We start from the raw sequence: 22490 nt of genomic DNA, 5'->3' as shown, positions 1-22490 counted from the left end.
GCGTACCTTGGCCGTATATTTTTCTGACCTTTATTTTTATTTAAGTTTTGTTTGACTTGGTCATTTGCAAGATCAAGTATGGATTAGTGACCTTGCGTGTTTTATGTTAAGATGTCGATCATCACTTATGCATATGTATGTGTCATCATCAAAACATATTCTTTGGTTAAGCATCATACTTAACTTTGTCGTTTAGTCCATTAACCAACATTCAACCAACACTGTTGAATCAAAATCGAGTTAGGGTTTTATCCGATCGAGTAGCTCGCCATGGGGTGCTCCGGTCTTGTTTGTGAAAAAGAAGGACGACAGTATGCGTATATGCTTTGATTACCGTGAGCTTAATAAAGTGACAAACAAAAATCATTATCTGTCGCCTAGGATTGACGACTTATTTGATCAACTTCAAGGTGCGTGTTATTTTTCTAAGATCGATTTGTGATCCGTTTATCAACAAATGCGGATACGGGAAGAAGATATCGAGAAAATGGCATTTCGAACGCAGCACCGGCATTTTAAGTTTGTTGTGATGCCTTTTGGTCTTACGAATTTGCCTGCATCATTCATGGACCTTATGAACCGAGTGGGCCAACCCATGTTGGACAAATCGGTAATCATGTACATTGATGACATACTCGTTTATTCCAAAAGTATGAAAGAACATGAACATCATTTGCGCGAGTTGTTAAAGACTTTACGAAAGGAGAAGTTGTATGCAAAATTCTCCAAATGTGAATTTTGGCTAAGGGAGGTGCAATTCCTTGGCCATATTGTTTATCATGAGATGATTAAAGTGGATCAGGGGAAAATTGGTGCAGTTAAGAATTGGTAACGATCATCTACACCTACAGAAGTCTGAAGTTTCCTCAAATTAGTCGGTTATTATTGTCGGTTTATTCAAGATTTTTCCAAGATTGCTTCATCCTTAAAGAAGCTAACTCGGAAGAATGTAAAGTTTGAATGGGGTGACGAGCAATAAATCGCTTTTCAATTGTTGAAGACAAAATTATGTTAAGCTCCGGTGTTAGTGTTACCAGAAGGGGTGGAAGATATGACGGTGTATTGTGATGCCTCGATTAGTGTGCTCGGATGTGTTCTTATGCTAAGGTTTATAGTGATCGCCTATGCCTCGAGACAACTAAAAGAGGACGAGAAGAACTACCTGACTCATGATCTTAAGTTGGTGGCAGTGGTTTATGCGTTGAAAATTTAACGCCATTATCTATACGGTGTTAAATGTACGATTTATTCGGATCATAAGAATTTAAAGTACTTCTTTGATCAACGTGACCTAAACAACCATCAACGGCGATGGTAGGATTTGTTGAAAGATTGTGCTTGTGAGATTTTACCATCTGGGTGAAGCTAATGTCGTTGAGAATGCGTTGAGTCAAAAGAACCAAGTTCCGAGTTTGCAAGTAAGGTCGTTGCGAACAGTCCTTTTGAATGATATTATAAAGAAACTCGATGAGGTTTAAATTGAAGTGTTTGTTAATTATAAGCATGAAGATTGAATTCAAGGGCAAACAGATTCAATCATTTTAGGCCCGCATGAGTTGTTGTCCTTTCAAGGTCGGGTGTGGGTGCCAAAATTCGGGGGTCACCGAAAAGTGCTACTCAATAGGGCGCATAAATCGAAGTATTCTATTCATCCGAGTGCGACGACGATGTATCTTGACTTGAAGAAAGAGTATTGGTGGCCCGGTATGAAGCGTGATGTGGTTAAGTATGTTGAGAAATGTGTTACTTGCTTGCAAGTTAAGGCCGTACATTAAAAGACTTATGGTATGGTGCAACCGTTAGAAATCCTGAAGTGGAAGTGGGAGCATCTTACCATTGATTCTATCACTAAATTGCCAAAAACGGCGAGAACCCAATATGATACAATTTGAGTGATAGTTGATCGATTGACGAAAAGTGCCTTGTTTCTTCCTATACGCGAGGCGATTTTGTTGGAGGCTTTGGCAAGGTTGTTCATTAAAGAGGTGATTTCGAGACACGGGGCACCGGTATCGATTATTTCGGATCGAGATACGTGTTTAATTTCTCAATTTTGGGGTAAGTTTCATGACGAAATGGGTACTCAAGTGAATTTGAGCACCGCATATCATCCTCAAATAGATAGTCAAATTTGAAGAACCATCCAAACTTTGAAAGATATGTTTCGGGCTTGTGTAATTGATTTTGGGAGAAGTTGGGATGAGCATTTTCCATTGGTGGAATTCTCGTATAATAATAGTTACCATGCTAGTATTGGAATGCCTCCATACGAAATGCTCTATGGAAGAAAATGACGAACCCTGATATGTTGGGGCGAGGTTGGTCAAAAGGAAGTTGGCGGTACCGAGGTGGTTATTGAGACGAACCAAAAGATTAAGATGATTCGTGCTCGCCTCAAAGCGGCACAAGATACACAAAATTCGTATGCGGATAAACGTAGGCGACCGATTGAGTTCCATGAAGGTGATATGGTGATGCTTAAGGTGTCGCCAAGGAAGGTTGTGATTCGGTTCCGAAAGCGGGGAAAGCTTGCTCCTCGGTTTATCGGGCCTTTTAAAGTGTTGGCACGTGTCGGTGAAATTGCCTATCGTTTAGAGTTACCCGAAGAGCTTGTAGGGATCCATAACACATTTTATGTTTCCAATCTTCGCAAGTGTCTTGCGGATGACTCGATGTGGGTTCTTTTAGATGAGGTTACTCTAAATAACAAACTATCGTATGTAGAAGATCCGGTTGTAATTCTTGATGAAAAGATTAAACAGATTCGGAATAAGAGAATTCGAACTCATAAGGTGCAATGGCATCACCGAAAGGGGTCCAAGTGTACATGGGAATCGGAGGATTTTGTGTTGGAGCATTTGCCCTCGTTACATGCTGTGTGGATCGCGGGGACGCAATCCAATCCAAGTGGGAGAGAGTTGTAATGACCTATATATTGAAAAAATACTAAATAAATATACGGAGTAATAAGGCTGCGCGCCGCACACCTTATTGTGTGCGCCGCGCACAGCCAGCAGAACTAGGGGGACTGTTTTTGTAGTTTGTTCAAACTTGTGACCTTGGGTGCAATTTTCATGGCCAAATTTATGCTGTATTTGGGTTAGTTTTTGGGGTCTTCTCTCACACTACACCTCTTTCAAACACACACTGATTTAGAGTGAGAAATTCTTAGTGAGAGTGAGCTTGTTCTTGAGAAGAGAAGCTCAATCCAACCTCCATTGAAGTCCTAACTCCTTGTAGCTGCTTTCTTGTGTTGTTATACACTTGTGGTAAGAACCCTAACTCGATTTTAGTGTGTAATTCCTTGTTTTTATTAGATTATGGGTTGGTGATGAATCAAAGATCCAATTACTTATGACTTTAGGGTTCTTGGGGTATGATTTGGGTGTATGAACCCCATTTTGTGATTTTGGGTTAAGTGCTGATTTTTTCAAGTGCATAAACTTGCAATGGCTTGATGTTCACTTGAACTCTTGTAATTTGGTGTGTTTGTGGTTCTTTGAACTTGATTTTGGGCGTTGTCGCTAATTTGGGTCAAAAATGGCTCTAGTGTTCATATGGGTCACGGAGTGCTTCATGCACTTGACCTTAAGTTGCATTTTGGTTAGTTTGGTCAAAAATCACTAGCCATTAGTGATTTGAGGTTTTGGGGTCTTGTTTGACCAAGTTGGTGATTAAGGTGCAATTTGGGTCGAAATTGCACTTGGGACATTTTTAGGTTACTAGAGTTATAGCTGATTATAGCTTGTTATGTGTAATTTGTTAGGTGGCTTAAGATTGGTTGATTGTGAAGCTCAAGAGTTGGTGATAGCTCATCAAGTTGGTAAAGGTGAGTGGAATACTTATGCATTTATGTGTATAGTTTACTTGCTTGAGTTTGTTGTGGTTGTGTGGTGTATATCGTGTGTTCATGTCACCGTGAGTTATTTTGTGTACATCGTGTGTTCATATCACCATGAGTTATATGGTGTACATCGTGTGTTCGTGTCACCATGAGTTATACGGTGATATCGTGTGTTCGTGTCACCATGGGGCTAGTGTATATCGTGTGTTCGTGTCACTAACGGTTGTTGTGAACAATCGGTGGTCCTTTGAAAGAACCCTTCCTCGTGCTAATGGTTAACCATGAAGTGTGGATTATATTACATTTGTGTTTAGCCTACTTTTGTGGATTACATGTACTATGCGGATGTAGTGCAATGTGTTCATGCATATTAATTGATTTGTGTGGTGTCAAGTCAGTAAGTTGTATGAATATTTGTATATTTATTCTTCTCACTAAGCTTTCCTTACCCTCGTTGTTTTTACTTTTTATATATATTGTGGCACTTCGAAGGATAAGGGTAAGGGCTTGGCTTAGCTCCCGTGTTGATGGTTGTGGGAAGAATCTCTTTTGGTAATGGTCCTGACGGTCATGCTCACTTTTGTGTCATTTTGGTAAAATGGGTTATGATAAACATTTGTCAAACTATGGGACTTGAGTTTCCCGATGTTGTAAACTCGTACTTATGTATTTTGGATTATATTCGCATTGTTGTAATTGGGAACAAGCTTGAATATGTGGTTGCAAGTAAAACGTTAAGTTTATGTCTTAAAAACAGGTGTAACTGAGTTCTTTAAGTTCGGGTTTGAGTAGGGTAACTTAAATGGGTCAAAGGTACTGGAAAAGGGTGAAAAAAACTAGTTTGGGTGATGCGTACGTCGCGTACATGCATGAGTGCGCCACGCACATACAAAGAAAATTCGGAGAGAAATTTGGACAGCCAGGTGCTCGTCACGCACCCTCATCTTGTGCGCCGCGTAGTTGCATTAAAAATAAAAAAAATTTACTCGTCTCTTTTTTATCGAAAGGGGTTGGGTTGTTTCAGTAACGAATATAATGTGTTAATTAAAAATCATACTTGGACTTTTGTGCCCCATCCCGTGGACGCGAACATTGTTTGTTCCATGTGGCTCTTTCAGCACAAGTATCATGAAGATGACACCCTCGGTCGCTACAAAACACGTCTTATCGCTAATGGTCGTTGTCAGCAGATTGGGATTGACTATGATGATACATTTATTCAAGTTGTCAAATCGGCTACTATTCGCACTATTCTTAGTTTGGCTCTCTCCACACATTGGCCAACTCACCAACTAAATGTCAAGAATGCTTTTTTTAATGGTGACCTGGATGAGACTAGTTATATGTATCAACCTCCTGGATTTCAGGAGCCGGAATATCCCGATTATGTATGTAAATTTCATAAGTCTCTTTATGGTCTTAAACAGGCTCCTCGTGCATGGTTTCAACGTTTTGCTGGTTACGCTGCTTAGGTAGGATTCACTCACAGTCACTACGACACTTCTTTATTTATCTATCGATAGGGCTCAGATACTACTTACTTACTATTTTATGTTGATGATATTGTTCAGACAACATCCTCCATATCATTTCTTCAGCAGGTCATTCATTCTCTACATCGGGAGTTTTCTAGGACTGATTTAGGATCGCTAAATTATTCTTATAGATTTTTGTGACACTTAATTCTTCTTGGATGTTTCTTTCTCAAACGAAATATGCTACTGAGATTCTTGATAGGGATGATATTCTTTATTGTAACCCTTGTTGGACTCCCGTTGATACTCAGTATAAGCTTGGTGCCAACGGTCCTGTTGTCTCGGACCCCACTTTGTCTTGCAGTCTTGTCGAGGCTCTTCAGTACCTCACTTTTACCCGATCAGACATATCTTACACTGTTCAGCTATTTTCATCATCAACTACTGCTCTCACTAATTACTCGGATAATGACTGGGCAGGATGCCCCACCACTCGCAGAACTACATCTGGCTATTGTGTTTTTCTTGTAAATAGCCTGCTCTCTTGGTCTTTCAAACTCCAGAACACGTCCTCGAGATCCAGTGTTGAAGCAGGGTATCGCGGGGTTGCCAATAACGTTGCTGAAACTTGTTGGTTTCGCAACCTTCTCTGTGAGCTTCATTGCTCGTTGTTCTCGGCCACGCTTATCTACTGTGATAATGTTACCACGGTTTACCTTTTGTCAAATCCAGTTCAATATCAAAGGACGAAACACATTGAGATTAATATTCATTTTGTTTGTGTTCTGGTTGCTGCAGGTCAGATTTGTGTCCTTCATGTTCCATCTCACTACCAGTACTCCGACATTTTACAAATGGATTTCTGTCATATCTCTTTGAGGAATTTCATTCCAGTTTGACAGTTCGCTCCTCCCACACTCTAACCGCGGGGGGCTGTTAGCCTGTAATTGTAGATATTGGCCCATGTGACTTTCCTAGCTCTTGACCCACTTATATCTCTCTATATATATGTAACTTATGTATGATTGTAATGTCAAGAAACAAATAATAATATCACACATTTTCAATGCTACCCTGTAATTACAGATATCGGCCCATGTGACTTTCCTAGGAAGATATGGCTAGGAGGTTGCCATAGAGAGAGATGTTTCAACCAGGTTCGTACTGCTCGGATATCATGTTAATGTGTGATATTATTACTTGTTTCTTGACGTTACAATCATACATAAGTTACATATGTATAGAGAGATATAAGTGGTAATTGAGCTAGAAAAATCACATGGGCCAATATCTAAAATTAGACGCTAACAATATCGGGAAGATTCCTGGAACACCTTAAAAGATTATTGAAAAATGTAGGTGGATTAATCCCATTCAACTTCTCAGTTACTTCTTCCGTACCAAATTAATTGTTCAGTATACTTTTCATGATGTCTCAAATTAATTGTTCAGTTTTCTTTTTGGGAAATTATTAAATTTGCAAAAGTTCGAGGATATTATAATTAATTTATTGAGGATAAAACTGTAAAGTTAAAAAAATGTACAGATAAAATACAGTGTGATAATGACATTTTTTTAAGATTTGAGTTTGTTTGTCTAGTGACAATTAATCTGAGACAGAAGAGTAGGTTTCTACATATTGGCTAAAAATCAACTTTTATAAATATTATGGTTGCTTATTTTTGGCACCTTTAAATATGAAGTAATTAATAAGATAGTTCTATAATGCAAATATTAGTATATATTTACATTGATTATTATCAGGTTAGGGGTCATCGCGCGTTTCTATGAACAATCTTTGTTTGTAGCACGGTGTTTTTACGAATTATTTATTATCAATGTGTGGCCTTAATAAAAAATGTGTTTGAAAATGCAACATTGCATCTTAGATTCTAGTGTTTGCATTTTGTAATGTTTTTATAACTTCAAATTTACATTACACAAACTGTGAAAATAAATACTGAAGAGAAAATATTGAGATAGTAAAAAATGTTAGAATCGTGTTGTGGATAGAGCATCCTTATGACATTTATATCATACTAGTAAAATAACCCGTGAAATCACGAGTTTATTTAATCGAAACAGTTTAATGATATATTTTATGTATTAAGTGAACGTGAATGCTAAATTCATTTAGTTTAATAACTCGTGGAACCATTTTCGATTAAGAAACTTGTCGTTGTTTTTACAAACATATTGATATACTTAACTTGGTCAGAATAAATGAACTACATTTATTCTCCCACGACCTTCTTCCAATTTTCACCACAATTAATATTTTCTTTGTCGTAAAAACCTACATTACAATATTTTAATTGACACATATATTTCGTATACAGTATAATATTCATTTGAGTCCATAAATTAAGTTGAGATTCAAGGAACCAATGAGAGCGCGACATGTGTCGCGAAAATCACATGTGATTGAAAAAAAAATTCAAAAATTTGTTTCGAAAAAAAAAAAAAAATTTTCGAAAAAAAATTTTTAAATTTTTTTTCGAAATTTTTTTTTTCAAAATTTTTTTTTTTAATTTTTTTTTTACAATCACATGTGATTTACCTGCACAATCACATGTGATTGAATTGTACAATCACATGTGATTGGATTTGTCATGCATAATCACATGTGATTGGGTTTACAATCACATGTGATTGACATGCATAATCACATATGATTTTTTAAAAAAAAAATTTCGAAAAAAAAATTCGAAAAAAAAAATTTTCAAAAAAAAAAAATTTCGAATTTTTTTTTTTTTCAATCACATGTGATTTTCGCGCCACATGTCGCGTTCTCATTGGTCCTTTTGTTTTCAAGCAAATTTATGGATGCAAGTGATTACAACTCTTCGTATACATATGTAACGTAATTAATCCCGTAAAGAGATCCCATGTATGAATAATTATAATATAATAAAAATAGAGTTTGCCCTAAAATTGATTATTTATATTTTTAATAATGATTATTAGTAATAACAAATGTCTCTTTAATTTTTTTAAAAATTTAAAATGCAATTATTATATAAAGATTGTACAATATGCTTCAAAGTTTATACATGTTTTCATGGGATGTTTTGTAAAAGATTGTACAATTTGTTTTAAAGTTTGTGTATATGATTATGGGGATATTTTATCATAAGGTTGTACATAATGCTTCAAATATTGTATATATGGTCTTGGAGGTGTTTTACCATAAAGTTGTACATAATGCTTCAGATATTATACATATGATCGTGGGGTGTTTTATCATAAGGTTGTACATAATGCTTCATATATTATACAATGAATATGTTAATATTATTATCAAATATAATTAATTTTTATTGACATTATCACGAGGGGTTTAGAAATTTTTTCTTTATTTTTGATTTTTTTAAGCTTGAATAATCTTTATTATATGAAATCATCATTTAAAGATTTATGTGATACTATAGATAACTAAGACATGACAAGCCCGAAACCCACACACACTTGCATCTCATGTTGGACTCTTTGAGAGGTCCAACAAAGAAAAAATGAGAAAGAAAACATATTGAGGGTGAAAAAAATTCAAATTAATATTATGAATTTTATGAAGAAATGAAAAACAAAAAGTTTAAAGAGAAAACTCAAAAATCAAGATTTGAAAAGAATTAAAAAAAGAAAGGTCCATACCCTATATTAGAAAAGAGGATTGTTGGGTTGTGAATCTGGAACCGGATTGAAACTAGAATCATGTGAACACTTTCTCAATAAAGTATTTTAACTCAATTGGACATGGGTTACATGAAATCAATATTGGAATAAGACTAGTTTGATCAATTTTCTTGTCCGAAAGAGAATTGATTCCTTGCAATTGTAGAGAGTAAAATCTGAGAGTTTGAGAGTAGAAAGTGTGTTAGAAATGTTGAACTTCTAGAACCTTTCTCCAGAAAATGGAGAACTTATTTATAGTGAGTCAAAAGGTACAACAGAAGAGTTGCAACTCTTGAAAATGGGACATATTGATATGATACATCTCTTGGTAATAAACCCTTTAAAACATGTTAAAACCGTCCCTTAACTTCCAGGAAACTTGTATAACTTTTGGTGAATTGAAGCAACTTTTCAGTCAAAAGTTACCACCTTTTCAGTGATGCCCGTATGTGGCACGACGTGCCACTTCACTTCTGCCTTTTCAGTCAGCATGTGGCAAGGCGTGCCACTTCCTGGCGCGGTGTGCCACCCCTGTTTTTGGCTAGGTTTACACGGTTTAAGTCTTTCAAACAGTACCGAGCTCATTTCCGATTTCCGCAATCTATCTCACCCTTTACCAACGTGTACTCCACACTTCACCGAATTCGATTAGAGTATTGATACATCACAAACACTTTCTACCTAGTAAATCCAATAACACCAAAATAATTTGTTGGATCACAATAAAATCACCATCAAATTCCCCCCCCCCCCCCCCCAATTTTAGTGTTATCCATGATTTACTAAAATGTAAACAAACATTCAAACCAACGCGTCAATGGAAATGTCACGAAGATTAGATTTCCACTTTAGTATATTACACATGTCAAGAATTCGAAAATCAGGGTGCTTGTAACGTTTGAACCCATAAATCCTTTTGAAAACTAGAAGATAATATACACATCAGTTTCGTACTTTCTACAATTAGACCCGGAACTAATAAGCCATGTGTCCCAATCCAATCATGAACATATTAAAAGCTAAGTCCAAGCTTTCTTGAAGCGGCAAAACTTCATGTCCACATAGGTAGTTTTCTTCACTCTTGCTCCTACAATGCAATTTATCAAGAAAACTATTAAGATGTGTTATGATTCAACCTCCTCTATCTTGTAGGTCCGAACACATACCTTGGGATTATATTTACACGTTTTCCATTATTCAAATAGTAGGCTTTCCACATTGAATTCAAGCTCCTAGCGTTGTACTAGGAGGGAATTGGGTATCCTACCATGGAAGATCTAGATGGACTTCAATCCCACACCATTAGCAGACTTGTGCGCTAAGTCCCTTGCTAAACCTTTGGTCAAATGATCAACCAAATTTTGTTGTGACCTCACATAGTCAAAAGAAATAACTCCATTAGTGATCAACTCGCGAATCATGCTATGTCTCACACCTAAGTGTCTTGACTTACCATTATACATATGGTTGTAAGCCTTAGCCAATGTTGAAGCACTATCACAATGAATACAAACAGGAGATATAGGCTTTAGCCATAAAGGAATTTCATAGATTAAATTCCTTAACCATTCGGCTTCATTACCAGCCGCCGCCAAAGTAACAAATTCAGATTCCATTGTCGAATTAGTAATACAAGTTTGTTTCTTCGACGCCCATGAAATAGCCCCTCCTCCAAGTAGGAATATCAAACCCGTTGTAGATGAATGATCTTCAACATTGGTAATCCAACTTGTATCCGAATATCCTTCTATAATAGGAGGAAATCCAGAAATGTGATACCATAATTCACGGTTTGCTTCAAATACTTGAACACACGATTCATCGCATACCAATGGTGAGTACTCGGATTACTTGTAAACCTACTCAGTTTCCCCATGGCATAAGCAATATCCGGTCTTGTTGATGTCATTGCATACATCAAACAACCTATTGCTTGAGAGTATTCAAGTTGCTTCGCCGCTTTACCCGTATTAGGCAAGAGCTTGATATTTGGAGTAATAGGAGTATTAACCAGAGAACAAGTCTCACAATTAAATTTCTTTATAATTTTCTCAATGTAGTGAGATTGTGTAATAGTGATATTCCTTCCATCACGCTTAATCCTTATCCCAAGGATTACATCCGCCACACCCATATCCTTCATTGAGAATTTGGATGACAAAAATTCCTTAGTTTTATCAACTTGATCTTGGTCAGTGCCAAAGATCAACATGTCATCCACATATAGGCAAATGATCACACCTTTTCCCTTTTGATCAAATTTGCTATATACGCACTTGTCCGATTGATTCAATGTAAACCCATGAGAGAAAATCACATCATCAAACTTTTGATGCCATTGTTTAGGTGCTTGTTTAAGTCCATACAAAGACTTAATCAACTTACACACCTTTATCTCTTGTCCCGGTATTACAAACCCTCTGGTTGTTTCATGTACACCTCCTCATCCAAATCACTATTAAAAAAGGATGTTTTCACATCCATTTGGTGAATTACAAGATTGTGAGTTGATGTGAGAGTAATCAACAATCTAATGGTGGTGATACGGGCAACCGGTGCATAAGTATCGAAATAATTAATACCTTCCTTTTGTCTAAAGCCTTGGATAACCAATCGAGCCTTAAACTTATCAATTGTACCATCAACCTTCATTTTCCGCTTACAGATCCACTTGTTTCCCAATGGTTTACAACCCGGTGGTAGGTCCACTAATACCCAAGTATTATTTTCCAATATGGAATCCATCTCATCACGCACCGCCTCTTTCCAAAAGGCAACATCACGAGATCTCATGCTTCCTCATAGGTTCTAGGGTCTCCCTCAATATTATGACAATAATAGAGTTAAGATTCAACACAATCTCTAGATCCCTCAACTAAGTAAAGTTAAAAATCCGAACCATATGATTTAGGAGTTCATGTTCTACTTCCTCTATGAGGTTCAAATGGCTCACTTGAAATTTCTTCCACTTGAGCTCCTTGGGAGGTACTCCTAATAGGTATAACATCCTTTGGCCTAGGTATTGAAGTGAACCTTGATTCATCAAATATTGCATCTCTAGATTCTATCACGGTATTAACCGATATAGCATCATTAGGTTCAATGACATAGAATCTATAAGCTTTGGAATGCTCGGCATATCCAACAAAGATGCAATCAATACCTCTTTCACCCAAGGTTTTCCTCTTGGGTTCGGTAAGTCTTACGACTGTCCAACATCCCCAAACTCGCAAGTAATGTAAGTTGGGTCATTTTTTATGCCAAAGTTCATAAGGGGTTTTGTTTCCCTTCTTATTCAAAACTCTATTCAAGATATAGCAAGCCGTTAACATGGCTTCTCCCCAAAATCCTTCACTCAAACCCGAATAAGACATCATGGAATTAACCATTCCTTTCAAAGTCCTATTATTCCTTTCGGCTACACCATTTTGTTAATGTGTATAAGGAGCCGTGGTTTGGTGAATTACACCTATCAATAGGAAATAAATCGGGTCATAGTATTCACCACCTCTATCGGTTCGCAATGGTTTAATTAATTAACCTTGTTGCAATTCTACTTCCGTTTTATAGATTTTGAATTTGTCTAAAGCTTCATCTTTAGCATGCAAAAGATAAACATAGCAAAACCTAGACGCATCATCTATAAACGTGATCATGTACTTCTTGTTACCCAACGAAGGAGTAGCATGAAAGTCACATAGATCGCTATGAATTCGTTCTAGTGGCTTAGATGTTCGTTTTATCCTTAAAAGGTTGTCTCACAATTTTAGTTAACATACAAGTTTTACATTTTTTCAAATTAGGGTCAAAACTTGGTATTAATTGTTCCTTGGACAAAACTTCTAACCTTTTGTAATGCACATGTCCAAAGCGAGCATGCCATAAACCGGAATCACAAGTACTAGAGCTAATCATATAAGTAGAATTTATGACCTTTGGAACATTCTTGAGATTAAGCATAAACATGCCATTATTGTAATACCCAAGACCAATAAACACACCACCTTTAGACAAGATATATTTTTCATTTTCAAACACTTGCATGTATCCACATTTATTCAATATAGGATTAGAGATAAGATTCTTACGTAAGTTAGGTATATATAAAATATTACAAAGAGTAATTGTCTTTCCAGAGGTAAACTTCAATACAACATTTCCATATCCTAGAACATTAGGAATAGATTCGTTGCCCATGTGTAAAACATCCTCATCCGGTACAAACGTCTTGAACCAATGACGATCCTTGAACACATGGCAAGTCGCACCTGAATCTACCCACCATCCAATTGTATCATCCTACACATAGAATGCATCAGAAATATGTGTAACATAGTTCTTAATTGGATTAGTCACAAAGTCAGAAATTTGACCTTGATTTAGAGTAGGATCCTTTGATCCTTGAACCGCACCCGATGTGCCACCTCCCTCAATCTTCTTAACCCAACAATTTCGTTTAAAGTGCCCGAGTTTGCCATATCTCCAACAAGCCTTCTTGTCCTTCTTATTAGACCCATGCTTGTTACCATCAAACTTACGTTTCTTTCCATTTGATTTCTTATTGGATTTGTTTCCACGAGAATTATCTTCAATCATGTTGATTGAAGATGATCCCACATCTTTACCCTTACCCTTACCACTTTCTTGAACCCGAATTGATTCCTCAATTCTCAAGTGGCTACCCAACTCATTCAAGTTCATCTCCTCTTTCGTGTGTTTTAGAGTATGTTTAAAGTCTTGCCATGAAGATGTCAATTTGTCAATAATAGATGAAACCAAAATGGTTTCATCCATACTCATCTTGTGTTGAGCAAATTGCCTCAAGATTCTAAGAATCTCATGGAATTGCTCCATTATTGGTCTTGTATCCCCAATTTTATAATTGTTGAAATTACTAACAAGAAATTTTTTCTAGAGGCATCCTCGGCCATATACTTGGCCTTCAATTTATCCCAAAGTTCCTTAGCCGATTCAACATGATTATATACATCATATAAAACATTGAACATACCATTCAAGACGTGTCCACGATACATCAAATCATCGTTGTCCCATTTGCTCCTTAACCGGCATTCTCCAAGGTCTCTTCTTCCATTTCAACGGGTCTTGGGGTTGATAACACATACACCACTTTCAAAGTAGTCAAAAAAATTGCATCTTCTTTTGCCATCTCCAGAAATCTACACCTTCAAACTTTTTCAACTTTGCAAATCTTGAAGTCATCTCCTTCACCGATTCACTGTCCACGATTCCTAATACTTTATTAAATTATTAGAAAAGAGGATTGTTGGGTTATGAATCTGGAACCGGATTGAAACTAGAATTGTGTAAACACTTTCTCAATAAAGTATTTTAACCCAATTGGACACGGGTTAAACGATATAAATATTGGGATAAGACTAGTTTGATCAACTTTCTTGTCCACAAGAGATTTGATCCCTTGCAATTGTAGAGAGTAAAATCTGAGAGTTTGAGAGTAGAAAGTATGTTAGAAATGTTGAATTTCTGGAACATTTCTCCAGAAAATGGAGAACTTATTTATAGTGAGTCAAAAGGTACAACCGAAGAGTTGCAACTCTTGAAAATGGGTCATATTGATATGACACATCTCTTGGTAATAAACCCTTTAAAAAGGTGTTAAAAATTCCTTTAAACCATGTTGAAACCGTCCCTTAACTTCCAGGAAACTTGTATAACTTTTGGTGAACCGAAGAAACTTTTTAGTCAAAAGTCACCACGTTTTTAGTGCAGCCCGTATGTAGCATGGCGTGCCACAAGTGGCACGACGTGCCACTTCACTTCTGTCTTTTCAGTCAGCATGTGGCACGTCGTGCCATTTTCTGGCATGGCGTGCCACCCCTATTTTTGGCCAGGTTCGCACAGTTTAAGTCTTTCAAACATTACCAAGCTCATTTCTGATTTCTGCAAACTATCTCATCCATTACGAATGTATACTCCACACTTCACCAAATTCGATTAGAGTATCTATAGATCACAAACACCTTCTACCTAGTAAATCCAATAACACCAAAATAATTCGTTGGATCACATTACCACTATACAACTTCGGGGTCCTAACAATCTCCCCCTTAGTGTTAAATGTGAAATTTACAATATAATCCTATTTAGTAATCTTGAGAGGTCCAAACGTTAGTTTCCATTGTGTGCCATCTGGTTTTGAAACTTCTACTTAATTTTCTGAAATTTGCTTAGAAGGTTTCCAAACGCCCCACGAGTTTCTTGGATCTCCCTCATGTAATGGATATTCATCCATTCCTTTAAAATACCTTCTTTTTCTTTGGCCACGAAGAATCTCAAATTGTCTAGTACGGACTCGGAGTTTCAAACGATCTCTGATATGCTTTATGAACTCTCCAAGACCCATTTTCATGTCAATGTCATCAAACTTGCTTTGACGAATTTTAAGATACTTCAGTGCAGCCTTAAGTGTACCATCTGAGTATTTGTTTAACTCTTCAATGCGGATGAACACTTTTTCTTTCTGAGAATTTACAAATACAAACCCTTCGGTTCGAATTGCATTTGAAACATTCCCATATCCTTTAGACCCTCTGTGAATTGATTCAGACAAGTTATTTGAATCTTTTTCCTATTTGCTTCGAGACCAATTTGAAAATCTTTACGTCTCATCAGTTCAATTGTCTCCATCATGTATCTCTTCACAGCTTCCAAAGCTTGAGACTTAGCATACGGTTGAATTGTGAGAATACTGAGGTAGTTGTAGATGTGAATGATGTCAAGCATGTCTAAATTCTAAAAATCAGCCTCTGTAAACTTGTATTCATTCTCATCTTCTCTGATAACATGGAACTGACTGATAACGTCTTTCTTTACACTTATTTCAACTCCGACTCGAGTAATATCCAGTACTTTTTTTAATCGGTACTTTCTCTAAAGCCACAAATCATCTTCATTTTGATTGATATGTTTCCTCCACATAAACTCATACCAGTTTTTTTCATTAGCTGGAAGCAATCGTGAACCTATGTAGGTAAACCTTTTACTTCTTGGCGTTTCGTTAATGCGAAAGATTTTATAAGCATTTTCCTCGATGAATGTGTTTCATAATGTTATGAAATCATGTTCAACTCCTAATAACAATCTTTGTTCCCGATTCTTAAAGAATATACCGTTGTTGTACTTGAATCTGGAATTCACTGTTTCACTTGAAGTACAGGTACCAAAAGTTGAACTTTCATTTACATTTGTTGGATTTGAACTCGATGGTGGTGTAGAATTTGATGAATGATCAGTAGGATTTGTTGTGTCATCTGTTGGAGCATTATCATCTTCAATATGATCAAAGATGTCATCATCATTTGGATTAACATAAAGATTGTCTCCATCTTCATCAGTAGAATCCATTTCGTCATCACTTTCCATTACCAGATCAGGATTCCCTTCATCTACAATTTCTACATCCTCAGGAATAGAAGATACTGCAGATAATTTGCTTAGAACAACAAACCCATCATCATCTGTTTCTTCAAGATAAAAATCACTTAAGTTCAAATCCTCGTCTACTGGTCCACTATCAGCCTCAGAATGAATAATTAGAATTATGACTTGCTCAGGTTCCTTGTCATTAATATCATCATGAACCAATTCCGATTCCATATGAACTTGTTGAGCTTGAGAAGCTGATGTATATCTCACACCACCACCCCTAGTTGAAATGTTCACCGTTAGAAATTCTCCATCTACTCCTATCTCCCCCTCATGGCTATTCTGAGGATCAGAATCATCATGTTCATCATCACGGTGAGGGCTTAGAGGAGAAGAGCAGGATGTAAGCGGATGTCGTACTCGAGCGCGAAACATTGCTTGAAGCGAAGTTCGTCGAAGAACATCAAGATTGACTCTAGAAAATATACGACTGAAATATTCTTGCTCCAAAACATCATAATAATTTGGGGAACGCGGGGGTGATGGCGGTAAAGTAACAATAGGAACAGTAGCAGCAGCATCAGTTGAAGGCGATGTCGGTGGAAGTGTTTGATTTTCCATGAGGGCAGGTAAGGATAAATGTACAGTATTATTCTTATATGTAGGGATGTACGTACTACTAGCCAGATTCGTGATATTCCCTTCTGATGGAGGTTGGGCAACAACTGGAGTTGTCGCTGGCGAAGATTCTTTCGAATCACCCGCCTCCATGACTTTAGTCTCATGGGACTCTGAAAAAGTATCAGAACTACCCGTCGGTTTAGTTCTCGCAAAGATATTGCTATCTCCGACTCCAGAAATCATTGACATACCATGAGGTGGCACATCTCTTTTAGTTAAAGACTCATTCCCCAAACCCTGAGATTCAGAATCCAGAGAAGAAGTGGTTTGAATTAATGGATCAATTTCTTGAACCAAAGGAACAGTCTGGTGGAAGTCTGATAAATATCCCGAAGGATTGTCATGTTGACTCGTTTCCATGAGACGCGGAAGATCTCCCTCATCAAGATAAGCCGGACCTCCAGACCCTGTTGTACGTTGAGTCAGATCTCCCTTATTAAGTCCTGTTTAGATTGGATGGGCTGATTGGTCATTTTACCATCCGTGCGTTTAGCTCTCTTGCCTACTGAAGCTTGCGCTTCATTTAGTGTAGGGCTTTCTGTTATTGTTGGATGTGATACGGAGATGGGTGAAGGTGACCTAATAGGCTCTAGGTCTTGGTCTGTATCACCAATGGTTGGAGTAACTGTTTGGCGTACGATAGGAGTCGTAGTCGTAGATCTAGTTACTCGTAGGGTTGGCTGAGTCTGAATCATCTCATTGGGCATATATAGTGTTCTCTTAGGAGAATATTCAGGAGATGATTCAGTTGCTGATGAATCGGTGTCACTACTCTCAGGTGTAGTTGATAGGGTAGGTTCAATCCTAAGAGGACTAGTTTCCCAGATCCTCACGGGTTGAGCTTGTTGTGCTACCCTAGGGCGTTTAAGGTTTATCCTAAGTGGAGGATTAGTTGGCCTGGGTAGTTGTACTACAGGTACTTCTACAACCTCTGGGGCTGGAACCGTGGCTGGTTCAACTTGTTCTTGTTGTAGCGGGTTCGGAAGAGGTATTCCTACAGCCTCAAAGTAAGAACGCATTCGATCGTCTTGGGGTTCAGCTAACCTCACTAACCAATCTGGAATTGGTTCAGTGAATCTATTATCAGAAATCACTGGGGTATTCATCCTTAACTCCCCAAATCTTTTCATCTGTAATCCATGTGTACCTGGTACAAAAATATTTGCATTTCTGCAAGCAGTTATAGCATCATGGATAAAGATACAGAAAAACCTTTCACAAGGGATGTAGGTGTGACAACCCAGAAATTTCCAACCAAATTTAAAATTTAAATCTTTATATATTCCCGACACGATAAGCAAAGTTTGTAAGTTGAATCTCAAGAATTTTAAACTGTGTTCATACATTCATTTAACCTCGACCAAATTCCAAAGATTCATGAACCATTATAGGAACGGATATGATTATATATGTATATATGTATATATTATAAGTTGAAAACATTAACAAAGTATTAGACGTATAATACTTTACATAAACGTATTTGTTTCGAAATATATATATTCAAATAGTTATCGATGGGATTAGAAGATGTTATCAAATGATTGACTTAACAGATACATTGAATTAGGATTACGAGTCTCTGTTAAGAGGTCCACTTTGATTTAGAAAACCTTTTCTTTTTAACGATATCCGGAATATTTGATAAAAGTGATTTACAAAAGTGTCATTAACGTGAGTTAGTCAAAAGTTAGTAATCATTTCCGTTTAAATTTCAAAAATATACTTTACTTGATTAACTCGTGTCCCTAGATAAAGCAACCCTTTAGTTTTCACATTAAAAACATTATTTGGTGAAATAACTACTATTATTTAAAAAAGAGTTAAAACGAACTTTGAAATCTATTTGGTTTTGAAAGGCTAAATATTATATCATTAGTTAAAATATTTCAAATATATTTATTAGGTACAAATTTACAATTTTAAATAAATAAATAAATAAATAAATATATATATATATATATATATATATATATATATATATATATATATATATATATATATATATATATATATATATAACTTAGTCATAAAAACGTCCCAATTTAGAATAATATAGCTTGGAAAACAACGAGTCACTAATTTATAGAAGCAAATGACTACAACACTCAAATTTTATAAGATACATTTTTACAAGGTAATTTATTGTTGAATAAATCAAACTATTATTAAAGGTACACGTCGCATAACGTAAAAGGCTAGTTTTCTAAACGTACATAGTGCGCCCGAAAAACCGAAAGTGGTACATGGGTCGTGAGACCATGTCCGTGTCATTTTAGTAAAAAATATATTTTTACCATGAGCATAAATATAATATAATATATAATTAATTATATAGATTAAATAATAATTTATAATTAATATATATAATAATATATAGAGTGTCGGCAAACGAGATTGGCTAATTGTGTTGTGCACTTTGTGACCATGCGACCGTATGGATAAACCAAGCAAACCCCATACGATCGCATGGGGTGTTTGGTGAGTTTCCATTTGCTTTAAAAACGCGTTTTGATCCGATGGAATTCATTCTATCTATCTCTCTTTCTCACACATATACGGAGTATATATTATCTATTATTATTATTATTATTATTATTATTATTATTAAAAATTAAGATTATTATTATTAATCTTATTATTATTATTATTGTTATTAAGAGCGATATTATTATTAGTATTATACATAAAATACTACAACGAGGTTCTGCTCGCGTGATTTCAAAATAAGTTGTCCGAGTAGGATAGGGCTAAGGAAATTATGGGTTATAGCTATGGAGGTGATGGGTATGGTTCATGGGTATGCTCGAGAGGTCAATCTAGTATTTATCATCTCCGTTGTGTCTATGTACCTTTCCTGCAATATTGAATCTCAATATTGATATGTGAGCACTCATAACTTAACTTTTATATACTAATAGTGTATCCCTGACTAGTGCTCGAGTATATAGGATTATGCATGCTTGTACTTTTGATATTGCCATTAGATAGAATATGTTGAATCTTGAATTAGTTACATATGCGATTGAGATAAGGTATAAGATATGCATGTCGTTGGAAAGATAGCGAAAAAATAAGAACTTTTCATTTAGAACTCGAATGATTTCGATGAACAGATTAGAAATTATAGTCAATTGAATTTTAGTATTATTGTTAAAATGATTATTATTACTATCGTCGTTATTATCGTCGTCATTTTTTTTATCTATTAATTATTATTATTATAACATTATCATTTTTAACATAAGTATAATTATTAAAAGAACTGTTATTGTTATTATTATTATTATTATTATTATTATTATTAATATTATTATTATTATTATTATTATTATCATTATTAATAATATCATCATGATTAATATTTTTATTATTATTATCATTAAAATAGTTATTAGTATTATCATTAATGTTATTATAATAATTATTATTATTAGTATGATTATCATTAAAAATTGATATTAGTATCATCTAACTATTATGACTAATATTATCATCATTTTTATGAATACGATATAAAGACGACTAAAAGATATTTTACAAATTGATTAGGAAATAATGAGTATGAGTATCATGATGAAATTAAAATATTAGAAAATATTGATTTAGATAAAATTATCGTTCTTATTATTTTTATTATTACTATTATTATTAAAAGTATCGTTAGTATTAAAACTATCATTTTAACAAAAATTATTATTTTAATAGAAATTTCATTGTTACTATAAAATATCATTATTATTATTATTATTTTAAATAGAATTATTATTTTAAAAATAATATTAAAAAGTATTGTAAATATTAAAGTTATCATAATTAGAATTATCGTTTTACCATAATGTCATCTTAGTAATTATAAATATTGATATTTTATGATAATAATTATTATTATAAAATAATACAACTTTTACATACTATAATTATAGATATTATTTTATCAAATAAATATGTAATACAAATAATATAATTACCTTAATAAGATTTAACATAATATTTTTATGAACTTTATAAATTTTATTACTTAAGATATATAAAAGTATATTCTTTTTATATAAAGTTTTATTTATTAATAAATGAATTATCTTATTTACTTTATTAGATCTTTTAAAAATATTTAAAAATATAAAATGACGATATAATAATCATGTATAAATTTTGGAAATTATTTTTGAGTCAAATTGATTTTTGTTGACTTTTGCACATTAGTATCGAGCATTAGGATTGTGGTACACTATGACTTGACCTAATTTGTTAGATAAATATTGACCAACGTATATATATGTATGTATATATATATATATATATATATATATATATATATATATATATATATATATATATATATATATATATATAATTAATTTAGGTTCGTGAATCCGAGGCCAACCTTGCACTTGTTCAATGATGTTATATGTATTTTTACTACGAAATACAATAGGTGAGTTTCATTTGCCTTTTTACCCTTTATATTTCTGGGCTGATAATACATGCGCAATTTTTATAAATGTTTTACGAAATAGACACAAGTAATTGAAACTACATTATATGGTTGAATGATCGAAGCCAAATATGCCCCTTTTACTTGGTAACTTAAGAATTAGTAAACTAGTCTACTAATTGACGCGAATCCTAAAGATAGATCTATTGGGCCTAACGAACCCCATCTAAAGTACCGGATGCTTTAGTACTTCGATGTTGTTTTTATCATGTCCGAAGAATTTCCCGGAATGATAGGGGATATTCTTATATGCATCTTGTTAATGTCGGTTACAAGATGTTCAATCCATATGAATGATTTTTGTCTCTATGCATGGGACATATATTTATGATAAATGAAAATCTTGTGGTCTATTAAAATGATAAAAATGAATGATTATGATAAACTAATGAACTCACCAACCTTTTGGTTGACACTTTAAAGCATGTTTATTCTCAGGTGTTAAAGAAATCTTTCGCTGTGCATTTGCTCATTTTAAAGATATTACTTGGAGTCATTCATGGCATATTTCAAAAGACATTGCATTCAAGTCATTGAGTTTAGTAGAGATTATTGTTAAGTAAATGACAGATTAGGTCATTTATAGTTGGACATTATGAAATGGTATGCATGCCTGTTAATTTTCGATGTAAAGAGAGTTTATCTTTTAAAAACGAATGCAATGTCTGAAAAATGTATCATATAGAGGTCAAATACCTCACGACGTAATCAACTATTAAGAATCGTTTATAATGTATATGAACGGGTCCTTTCAGTTGGTATCAGAGCGGTGGTCTTAGCGAACCAGGTCTGCATTAGTGTGTCTAACTGATAAGTTGTTAGGATGCATTAGTGAGTCTGGACTTCGACCGTGTCTGCATGTCAAAAGTTTTGCTTATCATTTCTAGTCAGAAATCATCTGCTTATCATCCTT

At 34.9% G+C, this 22490-nt stretch overlaps 1 protein-coding gene across 1 annotated transcript; it reads left to right on the top strand.

The window, feature by feature from the left end:
* Positions 1-2468: 2468 nt before the first annotated feature.
* On the top strand, positions 2469-2924 carry LOC139849248 (uncharacterized). Its single transcript, XM_071838907.1, has one exon. It carries the CDS (start codon positions 2469-2471, stop codon positions 2922-2924), a length of 456 nt encoding a protein of 151 aa, XP_071695008.1.
* Positions 2925-22490: the final 19566 nt, after the last annotated feature.

Source organism: Rutidosis leptorrhynchoides, chromosome 5 (assembly GCF_046630445.1).
Source record: "Rutidosis leptorrhynchoides isolate AG116_Rl617_1_P2 chromosome 5, CSIRO_AGI_Rlap_v1, whole genome shotgun sequence".
Taxonomy (NCBI): domain Eukaryota; kingdom Viridiplantae; phylum Streptophyta; class Magnoliopsida; order Asterales; family Asteraceae; genus Rutidosis; species Rutidosis leptorrhynchoides.
The sequence above is the reverse complement of the archived record's forward strand: the minus strand, read 5'-3'. Positions and strand labels throughout refer to the sequence as shown.

Coding starts and splice junctions, on each gene's coding strand:
- LOC139849248 (XM_071838907.1), top strand. CDS start 2,469: ATGGTGATGCTTAAGGTGTCGCCAAGGAAGGTTGTGATTCGGTTCCGA.